Source organism: Pempheris klunzingeri, chromosome 15 (assembly GCF_042242105.1).
Source record: "Pempheris klunzingeri isolate RE-2024b chromosome 15, fPemKlu1.hap1, whole genome shotgun sequence".
NCBI lineage: Eukaryota > Metazoa > Chordata > Actinopteri > Acropomatiformes > Pempheridae > Pempheris > Pempheris klunzingeri.
Genome location: NC_092026.1, coordinates 5185745 through 5198404, shown reverse-complemented (window position 1 = coordinate 5198404; position 12660 = coordinate 5185745). Strand labels below are relative to the sequence as shown.

At 42.8% G+C, this 12660-nt stretch overlaps 1 protein-coding gene across 1 annotated transcript in view; it reads left to right on the top strand.

The window, feature by feature from the left end:
- kcnn1a (potassium intermediate/small conductance calcium-activated channel, subfamily N, member 1a) overlaps nucleotides 1-12660 on the top strand; it is a 45934-nt gene that overhangs the window by 15923 nt on the left and 17351 nt on the right. The window contains exons 2-4 of the mRNA XM_070845116.1: nucleotides 5807-6289; nucleotides 10001-10096; nucleotides 10839-11257. Of these exons, the coding sequence (XP_070701217.1) occupies nucleotides 5807-6289; nucleotides 10001-10096; nucleotides 10839-11257 (998 nt within the window). The remainder of the gene's footprint in view (nucleotides 1-5806; nucleotides 6290-10000; nucleotides 10097-10838; nucleotides 11258-12660) is intronic.

Genomic DNA, 12660 nt, shown 5'->3' with positions numbered 1-12660 from the left:
GAGTTTCTGTGTCACGCATGTTTTTAGGTTAAGCCTGAAGAACAAAATGTGGTTTTAGTTAAATATCAAAAAAAGTCACTGTGGCTGGTCTGTCTTATGCCTCAAGTCAGTGTTGACATTCAAAACTTAACAACCCCTCCCTAACTTTAAGAAAGTGCTCCCAGTTGTGTAAACATACCAATTTTAATCATTCATTACTTACCAGGAGTGGATGTTGCAGGGAGAACACATTAAATACACTGATGTGAATGTTTTGCAGGTGTGGGACTATGAACGATTAGTGCTGGGAGTGAACATGATTGTGATTATGTCCAACATAGACATGTGCTCGTTATGTCGATAAAAATTGTAATATGGGCAACATTATGCTTTATGAAAAGATTCATATTATTTGCATATGACCATAATCATTAGTTGACGAGGTAGTAATACAAACAACCCTGTAGCCAACGGCCAAAATCACAGACAGTATCAGATGTCATGTCTCACTCAATATACAGTTACTGTGTTGTGCAGTGAGATGTTGGTGATCTGTTGCAGCACTACGATGTCACACACTGAACAAGTACAATATGGACAGGAGATGTTTAAATGAATGTATGAGGTGAAAAACACACTTGGCAATGTGCTTTTCATGTGCTTCGACACACATTTTCAAGTCTTGTCCCGCACACTTATGAGCTGCTGACTTCAGCAGTTGTCCACTCATCAGACATGTGAACTCAGCTTGAGGATGTTCTGAGAAAACTTTATGCTTTTGAACATCGGCTGCCTCTTCAATCCCTACGACTGTCGCGTCTTTGTGAAACACTTACAATAGCCTCAGCTTATCCCACTGAAGGGCAGAGGCAGCCATTATTTAACATCCCTGCAGAGATATGAGGACATGAAGTATAGGGTGATAAGACTCGGCACACAGAGGCTCACCCTTTCTATTACTGCAAGGAAATAGCATTTCTGCTTAGACATTGATAAAGATGACAAATTTTAATTATGGTGTTATTCCTGAGATATGATATGTACGCTTATGCTATTCATTTTTGAGCATTAGATGCTCTAACAAGATCGCATTAAATATATATAGTGTATCTCCATCACTGCAGCACACAGAGAGCTCCGATGGAGGGTTTTCCTTTATGAATGTGTGGCTGCTGCCTCTGGTTTGCCTCTGTCTTCACTATTGCTGAGTAATGATCCACATGCTGGTCAAGGATGGACGGAGCAGCCCTGATGCCTGCTGGCCTGTCAAAGAAATGTGACAGCGTCTAGTGTGCGGGGACAAACTGGAGAGTGTAGCCTGCAGCTCTCAATCACTCCAGGGGCTGGCAGAGACACCCACAGGGAGCTTTTTTCCCTCTCTTTCATTTATCTCCTTCTCTTTCACCCTCTCTATCTTTCACGCTTCCTCAATTTCTAGATCTCTCTCCCCTCTCCTTCCTTCTCTTTTCGCGTTCCTCCTTTCATGTCAGACTCGTCAGCATCTGTCCGCCGTTCGCAGACTACACGCATTTGCATGCACGTGGATCTTCTCAAAACGATTCCTCCTCGTGCTTGTTTCCTTGCTGCACACTGTCTGCGTCAATATCCGACCTAATCCAGCGCCTGGCTGAGGCTCAGCTTGTTCAACTAGCACACATATGCACACATCCACCCTCCCACCCACACACACACACACACAAACATAATTAAACAGACTGGCACCCACATGCACAAACTCACATGCACAGACACGGAGTTGAACACATTTTATAATGCACAATTCCATTTTTAGGGCATATAAGCCTTTAACACTGCAGCACACTAGAACCATACAACACTGAAGAATGAGTGTTTTCTATTAGATTTTAGCTGGCTGGAGAGAGAGAGGGAGAGAGAGAGAGAGACAGAGGAGCGAGGCAGAGAGTTGCCTTCATTTAAACTGTTCTGCACCGAGGCTTTTCAATTTGATTATGAGGCTCCATTTCATAGAGCCTGGATGCTGCGTGCCATTCAGAATGAAATTGAGCCGTCGGTCGGCTGGACAAGCAGCCTCCCCGTGTCTCCTCTGCAGGGGCATCAGGGGACGACAAGGGCAACGATGACCCGCCGTGCCCTTTCGCCGCACTGTTCAGGCGGGTTGCAGGGGAAATGGGAAAAGCGACGGAGCTTGGGTAGCTGGCTAAGTGGGCGAGAGTGTGGAATTGATTGAGTGCTTTGAGGTTTTGGAAAGTGATGTGAGGAGTCCTGCTGCAGAGTCTGTGGAGGATTCTTTCATTTCACAGAGGGAAAAGTCAGACATGCATGTTGGTATTTTGTAAGTTGTGTCTTACTTCCTCAGCACGCCTGCACATATATTTGTCCCTCTTTCCACAAGCACTGCATCTTTCCCAGAAACCTCAGTGCTCCAACAGACTGATGGGGTGATTGCCCATATTTGGGTCAGTCCTGACCTGGTTTGGTGACTGATGATTACCAGAAACAGGTAACTAAAGCTGAGGATGTAACAGCAGCCCTGCGCTCTTGGTGTCCATCATCAATCTTGTTCATTTACGTTACTGGAGCAACACTTCCTGGGACGTTCTCCTTTTACAACTTAGGCTCATGTGTGTGTCATGACTGTCACAACACGACCACTTCACTGTGATCAATGCATGTAATTAGTCACCAGAAACCAAATTAGGGGGACATTATGTGTCTCATTTCCCCATGTTTCTGTTTAAGAAAAAACTCTTTATACTTCCATACCACACTCTATCACACTTTTCTTTTGGATAGGTTGGATGAATTTATCATGCCTGACATTCCAGGGCAAAAATCAATGAGTCCATGCAGGGAGTGGTGTGTTTGTCCAGTCTGGAGCAGGGAGGATTCATATCTTGAAGCGGAAGAAAACTGTCAATCATTCATTGTACAATCACACTGTGAATCCACCCCTTGAACCAATACGAGCAATGATTTTCGGGTTTGTCACGTTCTTTGGCTTCGTGTCATAACCTGTGTAAAGTTATATTAAAATGGGTGGCAGTTGTGAGATGTAAATGTAAATCATAAAACTAAAAGTACAGCCGCCCTCAAAAAACTAAGGTGTGCCAGAAAAACCACAAGCTGGTGCCAAAACGTTTAATTAACATACAGAATCGCCCCACTTTGACAATGATTTTCCTCGAGTTCTACTTTTAAGCAAAAGAAATTAAAGCCTTTAAAGAAGGCAGCTCCTAATTTGGGACACAACTATACAGTCTGTTTCGCTCAGGAGTGAGAATTAATCACTATTAATGGCTTTCACTCAGCTCAGGTGGTCGAGCCAGTTGGCTATTAATCGTAGTTGGTGGTTCGATCCTTGCACAAGAACCATAAATTGCTCCTGATGCGTGTGAGAGTAAAAATAATGTTGTCTAATAGTCCCTGGTCAACAGCACTTTCTAATACTCCTCTATTGTCGTAAGATGAAGAGTAAAAATACACTCATGTCTTATAAATGCACAAACACAATATGAGCGGTGTTTTCTACAAACACGCACAAGCTTTTATTTGAGGTGTTGTCTTGGATTTCTTTTCTCAGATATTATAGTCCAGGACCCATATTTACATATCAAGCATGTCAGAGCCACACTGAAAGTTTGACTGGGACTAAAAATACTTCAAGCTCAGAGCAGGACTTCAGAGTTATTTACTTCCCACACAAAAGCAGGAATTCTCAGTTGACAATGAATGACACCTTGTTGTGACACTCTGAACCAAAGGAATAATGATATTTGTAGACAGGCTGATGCACTGTAGCGTGTGATGCAGGAAAAAAGAAAGCTTTCAAACTCTAGAGAAGACTAAGAGAATATTTAAAAAAAAGTCTACTAAAGTGACCTGTCCAGTTTGATTGCTTACACCAGTTTAGTTCAATCCAGTAATAGTTCTACACTCTCTTGTGCTGCTTAGCCAGTACATGCATTGGCTACAATAACAACATTTCTAGAATTATTTGGCAGCGATGTTTGTCCTCTGTCGCTGTCAAATCTGTGCTTCAGGGATATTTTTGGTATTCATATGGAGTTGTCATACTTGAGAGCGTTTCCTGATGCTGACAAAATCCAATCAGCATCAAAAGTTTTGTAATTTTGTGTTGCAGTGAAATGACTAATCCTTTCTGCTGCATCACTTTGTCGCCAATAACTTTTGCAGTGTGGACAAAGTAACAGGACATTTAATCTGCTCACCATCTTTAAGGATCTTAAATCAAATGAGCCACGTCCAGAATCCCCTGCTCTATTTTTATCCCCAAATAAAGAACAGTATCTGGACCACAATAGCCACATCAGCATCCACGTTTCTACCGTGTTTCCTGTCATTCAAACCTAAAGTTCACTTACTCCACAGTCTTCAAAAGGTGTCGAGGGGTCCTAATGGCACAGATTAAAAAGCAATTTAATACAGAAAAGGGGATTAGAAACACTATGGGCTGCACTAATCCTTAACCTTTAGTCCTGTTCTCATGGAGCCACAATATGCGCAAGACGATAACATCACAGGACTGGAGTTAGTAAATTTCCATTAGGGCCGCCCTTCTTTATTCCCACCAGCACATTTAAAGGCATTAGGCATGCTTTGTCAAGGCTAATAAAAAGGGCCAGCAATGCTATCACACACCCCCGACTTGTTTCGGAAAAAGCACTGTTCCATGTGAAGTTTTCATAAGCCATTATGATAATCTGCCCGAGTCTCTGAAGGGCAGGGGATAGACAGGCAGATAGATGCTTCTGGGCTGACTGCTCTACAGCCTCTGCATGGATAGAACATTTTCTGTCTGCACAACCGGGACAGAAACTCTCTCCTATCTGCCAAGAAGACCAGAATTGATAGACGACTCAATGCAAGAAGAGAAGCGTCTGCATCTCATCGGGTCAGAGGAGGAAAAACAGCGACATTTTGTGCAGGTGATAAAGAAGTAAAATACGTGAAAGAAAGTTTAATGTTTTCTCTGCAATCTGGTTCAAATTAGGAATTATATACACAATATGCATTTTATTGGTGCATCCATCTCTCTGTTTTTTCAGCTCGGCCCTAACTAGCCCTTTACCTCAACAGACACTGTGTACCGTGTACACTACCCTTCAACTTTCAAACGAAATGGTTCTCCTTGTTTTCCTCTTAAGATAGTGCAAATCTCTCACATTTGGTCTCCGTGGCATGCCCGATTTGAGAAGGTCCACATTTCTTCTTCTCTGTTCTCTTTGGGCTTCTAATCTCTGCAGGGGAAGAGTGTTTCTCTGATAGGAAAAAGGGTCACGCCGAGCATTAATCATTCATATCTAAATTTGTGCAGCGCAACGATTCAATTTTCTGCACTTTGTAGGGTCCACTATTGGTTATATGGTTTTATTTATACATCAAAGTCTATTCATTATTCATTTGTTTTTGAGCCATCCAATTTTGATGTCGTCTTCTTGAAGGAAAAGCTGCTACGCATGAAACATACTGTCAAATAAGGGAGTTTTGGACTGTTGAAGTTTAACTGTGAAACTGACTATTCTTGACGAACAACCAGCTCTCAGTGTTGGAGAGAAGACCTGGTGTATTGGGACTTTGAAACAAGAGCTGTTGATATTTTGGTTCATGCTGTATGTTTGGCCACATGTCCTGCTGAGCACTAAATCTGTCTGCTTTTATAACCAAAAGTTTTGCAAGATCCTTCCCTCTCTCTGCCCTCTCCAGAGCTACAGAGATGCAACTCCCACATCAGTGCTCTATTTAAAGTCCAAACCTGTATGTGTCGGTTTTTACACCCTTTTTGTTGTGATAGTAGCGTGTTTACCACTCTTCTTCCTGCTCACAGGCCACTACTGAGCAGAAGAAGCTGAGCCATGCTGGATCCAAGCCCTCCCTCTCCGAGAGCAGCGGCCGACTCCCTCAGATAGCCATGAACACCTGCAAGTACAATGGCGGAGTGGGGAGACCACTAGTGGGCAGCCTGGCGTCCTCGTCGCGCCGCAACCTCGCAGAGCTTGACTCGGAGACGCAGCCCTTGCAGACGCTGCACAGCTCTGGCCTGGAGGTGGTGGTGTCCAAGGGCAACGGCGGCGAAGACCCCAGCAAGGCGTCCAACGAGAGCTTGGTCAGGGAGGGCAGCGGGCGTGGTGGAGGCAGGGCGCCGCAGAAGAAGAACAGGGACATTGGCTACAAGCTCGGTCACCGGAGGGCGCTGTTTGAGAAGCGGAAGCGGCTCAGCGACTACGCACTCATCTTCGGGATGTTTGGGATTGTTGTCATGGTGACAGAGACGGAACTGTCATGGGGGGTTTACACTAAGGTAGGTTGTGCATGCGTGTGATGATGAGTGGGAGCTTTGTGTGTTGTCACTGCTATTGTTAATGTTTGATTTGTGTGGGGTTGGCAGCTGTCAGATTTATGAAGAGTGATTATTAGCACAGGCACTGACATACATTATTTAACAAAGGTGATGGGAATATTCCACAAACACAAATAAAAAGGAGTGTCATGTGATCTGGACTATGACTAAGAGTCTGTCCCTGCTGTTGTCACCAGTTTTCTTTTTTCTTCTTCTTGAAAATCCAGTTTGCCATCACTGGCATCAGATTAGGGGTTAACCAAAGGGTTGGTTCCACCACTGGAGCCATTATGGCTGTCTGTCATTCCCTGTGAAGCCAACACCAAAAATCACTACCTCACAGCAGGAGAGGGAGATGCAGAGAGGGACAGCGGAGGAAAGGAGATGAAGAAAGACAGATATGCAGAGATTTAGACAGAGAGAGAGATAAGTAGAGATGAAGAGAAAGGTCAATAGGAATAAAAGATGGGAATGAACTTCCAGATGCTTTAAACCGCCTGACTGCATCTTTTTAGCAGATGAGAGTGGAGACGACGCGGCACGCTTTAGGAAACAGTCGGGCTGTTGAGCAAGGTCACCAGCAAACCAGTGTGGTTTCAGGGTGGTGGTGACCAGGGCGCCACCCCTCGACCTGTTACTGTCCTCCTGTATCAGCCAATCAGATCTGCTGCGTCAGGGTATTTTGGGAAGAATATCGTTCACTCAGAGCAGCTTCTGCCACAGTATTTGGGCTGTTTACTTCAGAGCTGACATTGCAGTGCACTGCAGTAAATAATAGGTCACAGAGCTCGTGTCTTTCATCGTCGTTAATAAGAACCATCTTTTTAACAAAGCAATCGTCCTGCGTGTGAGTAAAAACTGAGCAGGAATGAAAACCTAATAGGTGCTTTTGCATGTTTGAGCCCATTATCTAGAAAATTGTGTTTATCATTTATTATAATGTTAGAAAGCTGATATAACATGTCAGCAGATACACTTCCAGCATTAGCATTAATGTGAAGTCATGTTTCTGGAAACCTGATGAATTTAAGTCCAGTATTTACTCTTGTTTTAGCTCAGTCTTCACTAACTCTGCTGTTTGGTGCTGGATAAGTAGAGTACAGTGCGTTTATCAGAGCTGAAAACTGTTGCCTGCTGTGGATACAAACTACGTTGATGAAAGTCAAAGACTAAACCAAGGGGAAAAGTTGTGGGCTGAAAGACACTAAAATGCACAGAGGGTTTTGATGAAACCTATTTTGCTTTTCACCTTTATTGTGCTGCTTTAACATCATTGCAGTCTATTGAAGTAAAACACAATATTTTGTATTTTCTTTATACCTTTCAGGCAGCCATTGTTTTCCAGCTATTTCTATGTGTCACTAAATTGCAGTCCTAACCTGCCTGTGATGAGTACAGATCTTTTAAGGCTGTTCAAATAAAAGGTCTAGTAACAACTGGGACAAGTTGTTTTATTATACAGATGCAGTTGCTACTAAATCAGTGGGTGTCGGTTGGGCTAATTCTTTGTCTGCAGCTTCCTGCTGTAGGAAAACAACACTTCCTTTTTTGTTTGTATAATAAGATGAATATTTTCTCACCTTTATTTTGCTGAGTTACATTATTGTTTTTTCGACTCTTGCCACTTCATAATCTTTCAATAACAACCTAACTGTAACTCTGTCACCCTGTCTGTATTTCTTACTTATATAAGTATAAATGGATAGACCACAAGGGTATCATGGTTAGCTCGAGGAAGGTCAGATGACAGATCTGTTATTATTATTAGACTATGTTTTTCACTAAGGACATAGAACATAGTATACTCTTGACTGCCATGTGAAGGTCACATGAACCTTTCACTGTGAGAAGGGGCTATTTAAATACTCTGGTTCTTTCTGGGAGGCTTTGGCATCCAAAGTTGCCAAAATGCTGCCAAAATCCCGTAATCCATGATCTATACTGTCAAAAATATTGTTTGTTAGCTGACTAGTACAAATCTCAAATTTAGTTTGGTTTTGAGAAATCATCAGCATTAATGTCAAGTACATTGATAGGTAATGGGCTTAAACATACAAAAATGTTCCTGTCATTATGGAAAGATTTTTTTTTCCAGTTGTGTTAGTCAGATTTATAAGTGCAATTTCTTTAATGTGTTTTTGATCACACATAGGTATGTGTAAGCGTGTGTTCGTACGATTTAGTAGGTCAGTATGGCAATCTATAGGAAGATTTATGGGCTTTTAAGAAAGTCAATAGGTTTGTCTGTGACTGTTACTGAGCGGGGTTCAGTTCATTCATCAAGCTGACCTCAGCTGAAATGGAAATGACCTCCAGTTTCTGAATGGCACAGCGCCACCCCCTCCCACATCAGACAGGTAGCATGTGCTGCAGATGGTCCTTTTTCCATCTCATGTCACATCACACAGCAGACACTTGAGGCTCAGCCAAGGTTTTCTGAGCCCTTAAGGAGGGAAACACGTTAAGAGGCAGTGAGCACTGGGACTGAAAAATCCTTGAACCTCTGGCAGGTGGATTAATTGGTTTACTCAATGTTATTTCACCAGGGACTTCTCAAAACAATTTCAGACATTAGAATGTCTTGAGAACATATCTCCGACCTGAGGGCCAAAGCAATCTAGTTGATAGCTAAAAATACATTCAGTAATATGGACCACCGAAGGACAGAGCAATACTGAGCAGCTCTCACTGTCATCGCACTGACAATTATGAGCGATATTTCCACTTGTTGTTTTTGTCATTTGTTGTCGGTGTCGTTATTATAATAACAACCCCAGGATCATTAGCCTGCTGCAGAGCGGCATTTTTACACCACAGCTGTTAAATTGATTTATCAAATGGCATTTTACCAACATGGGGGGGGGGGGAACTTGAGTAGTACAGGTTCTCATTTCCTAGATCTATCGCCCCCATGCACACACACACATACACAAGCACACACTTGCGCACACACAGCTGTAGTACTAGCATCCAGCTGGTCTATTTATCACCAGCAACGCTCAGTGTGGTGGCCCCCCTGCTAATGCTAGCCTTGCCATTTCTGTACCTACCATTAAATGGAAAGTCCCCCTGTTAGTGCTGGGCTTTGATTAATTGGTAGTTTAGATAGTGGGGAGCAGCGACCATAGATAATATCAGGCTGCACCTACACCTGCATCGGCATTGCTTAGCAACATCCTGACTGTGCTGTTTGTGTAAAACCCCTATTATCTGGTCTCAGTTAGCTAATAAATACTGTGTGTGTGTGTGTGTGTGTGTGTGTGTGTGTGTGTGTGTGTGTGTGTGTGTGTGTGTGTGTGTGTGTGTGTGTGTGTGTGTGTGTGTGTGTGTGTGTGTGTGTACACGTACACGTACACGTACACGTACACGTACACGTACACGTACTGTTTTGGAACATGTGTACACGTACGTATTTAGCTCAACTACCTCCTTTCACCTAGCAGCTAAACAGTAACATATAACCCAGAAAGCATTGGTTGTACAGTGATGAGACATTAATGCCATCTAGTGAGGCTAAATATAGACAATAAAATATGGAATATGTAACTTTAGTTTATCTTGTTATATATCAGATACATATATGTCAGATGAGATTGTATGTTGCGATAGATGATGTGTTGATTGTGTTGATCTGACATGTCTATGGTTTTTTTTTTTTCCTGTCTTTTTCTCTCACTGTAGGAATCTTCATACTCATTTGCACTGAAATGCCTTATCAGCCTTTCCACTGTTATTTTGCTTGGTCTTATAATAATGTACCATGCCCGGGAAATCCAGGTGAGTCTACCACAGAAAACAATCATTTTATTCATTATACCAGGATGATGATGATGATGATGATAATGACAATTTCTGATTTTTTGCTAAAAAGTAAACTAATATATATTGAAATATTAAAAAATTGTTTTATGGCACTAAAAGTTAACAGTTGTGAAGAATTAATTAATTCTGAAATAATTATTATGTTATGTAGTATGGTGCAAACAAAATTTAATTGATTGGATGAGATACCAGGATGACAAATGATATTTTGTTCAACAACTAGAAAGCCATCACACTGTTACACACACATCTACATAATGCACAAATACGACTCGTCATTAGCAAAAACTATAATCCAAAAAGACAATGCACCTGTAGACTAAACTTCTGATATTATATGAGGTTTATCTTTGCATTGTTAATCTCAGTTTAGATCATTTTTAGTTGTTCTGCTTAATTTATAGTTACACTGAATTACAACCCACATTCAGCATATTCGTTATCTGCTTGATCTGAGCCACCACTGACTCATCACATTTAAATTAGATTAAGCATCCAAACGTTACACTGAATGGATGCCTAGATGTCTTCTCCTTCCTTTATATATGTTTTGCTCTATTTGTGTCTCACAATTTGAATTTGTAATGATCAAAATTTGAAAGTGTGAAGGGTTGTTAAAAATGTCACCAAACTAAAAAAGTGATATGTGGAAGACGATTTTAAAGCAAGTCCTTGGTGCATGTCTGCTCTTCCTCAGCTGTTTATGGTCGACAATGGTGCGGACGATTGGAGGATAGCCATGACATATGAGCGGATCTTCTTCATCGTGCTGGAGCTGCTGGTGTGTGCCATCCATCCCATCCCGGGCCAGTACGTCTTCACCTGGACGGCGCGGCTGGCCTTCACATACACGCCGTCGGTGGCCGATGCTGACGTGGACATCATCCTCTCCATCCCCATGTTCCTGAGACTCTACCTGATTGGCAGGGTCATGTTACTCCACAGCAAGCTGTTCACGGACGCCTCGTCTCGCAGCATTGGCGCCCTCAACAAGATCAACTTCAACACACGCTTTGTCATGAAGACCCTCATGACCATCTGTCCAGGAACTGTTCTGCTGGTGTTCAGTATATCCTCCTGGATCATTGCTGCATGGACTGTGCGCGTCTGTGAGAGGTAAACACAGGGTTGTGAATAATGGATGTTGCTGGGGACAAATTAAAAAACAAAATGGCTGATGCACAATCACGTGTTGTGGATTACTAGACACCCTTCTGCCTTCACTCTCGTCTCTGTTTAGTCCCCAAGGTTCTCAGTGTTACCTTGTTTTCAGTCACTCATCGGCGCTGGTCCACAGAAATGTGTGGAATCATCAGGATAGGTTACGTACAAATACTCTCCACATGTGCCCAGGAAGGCAAACACTGATACGCCCACATATACTCCACTGCCTGAGTATTTAAAAACACCCTGACATACGTTTCATTAGCAAAGCAATCGCTCCACGACTCCCCTCTCCTTGTTTTATTGCTATTTTAGATGGCTTGTCCATAATTCATGAGTGTCTAATTGTTTGTTTGCTGAATGGTTTGTTTTGGTAATGCAGAGCAGCCCCCAGGATCCCCTAACCCGTTTTCTCCCCAAAACTGCGCATCGGGCTTCGTCTCAAGGGGGCAGCAACGACTCTCACTGAAAATGAAAGAGGCAGGGAAAAATGAAAAGCTTTTTTTCTTTCTCGTTTTGCATTTGCATAGGGAAATGAGACGTTAATGCCAGCTTTGATGTTTCAAAGTCATTTTTGCGTAGTTGGAGTGGAAGGGGAAGTTGAGTAGAGTGGGTGGGAGAGTGGAAGATCTATAGCGGCAGTTCTTGTCAGACCCCGTATGATATACTGTACATGTGCTGCAGTGTAAAAGTCAAGCATCAGCTCAGACGAAGGCTTTCAGCCAGGCCCTGAGGACAGATGCTCAGTGTCCTCCTGCAGCTCACCTTGCCTGCTTTTACTAAGTACCTCCCCTCCCCTCCTCTACCTCTCCTCTTAACTACCTGCCCGTGTTAACACACCTGTCACTAACCAACCCCACCCTCGCACGCCCAACCCTGGATCGTCTTGGAGCCTCGGCACCTTCAACTGTTGGTTGGTGGGTTTAAACCTCACAGGGTGAACCAGCAGAGAAAAGAGCAGCTGGCCTTTGACAGTGAGGTGTAACTGGCATCACCTCAGCTTAATGTTGGACAACTCACTGTCCAGCTTGTATACTATTAGTAATGTTTCTATATGGTCAAACTCAGCAGGTTACTCTAATGCGTATGTTGGGAAATCTTGGCTACTGCTTCACACTCACTCACCCTCTTCCTTATTAACAGATTTAAACATATACAGTATTTCAGCATTAAGATGCAAAGCCAGTTGGCTTCCTTACCAAGAGTTAAAATGAGAAGGCTCAATACCGCTGTCATGTCTGTCTGGTAAATATGTATTTTGAACCAGCAGCTGGTTAGTTTAGCTTAGCTTAGCACAAAGACATGAAACAGAGTGGACTCCACTGGTTATTAACAGAAAGTTACTGGTTCCAGCC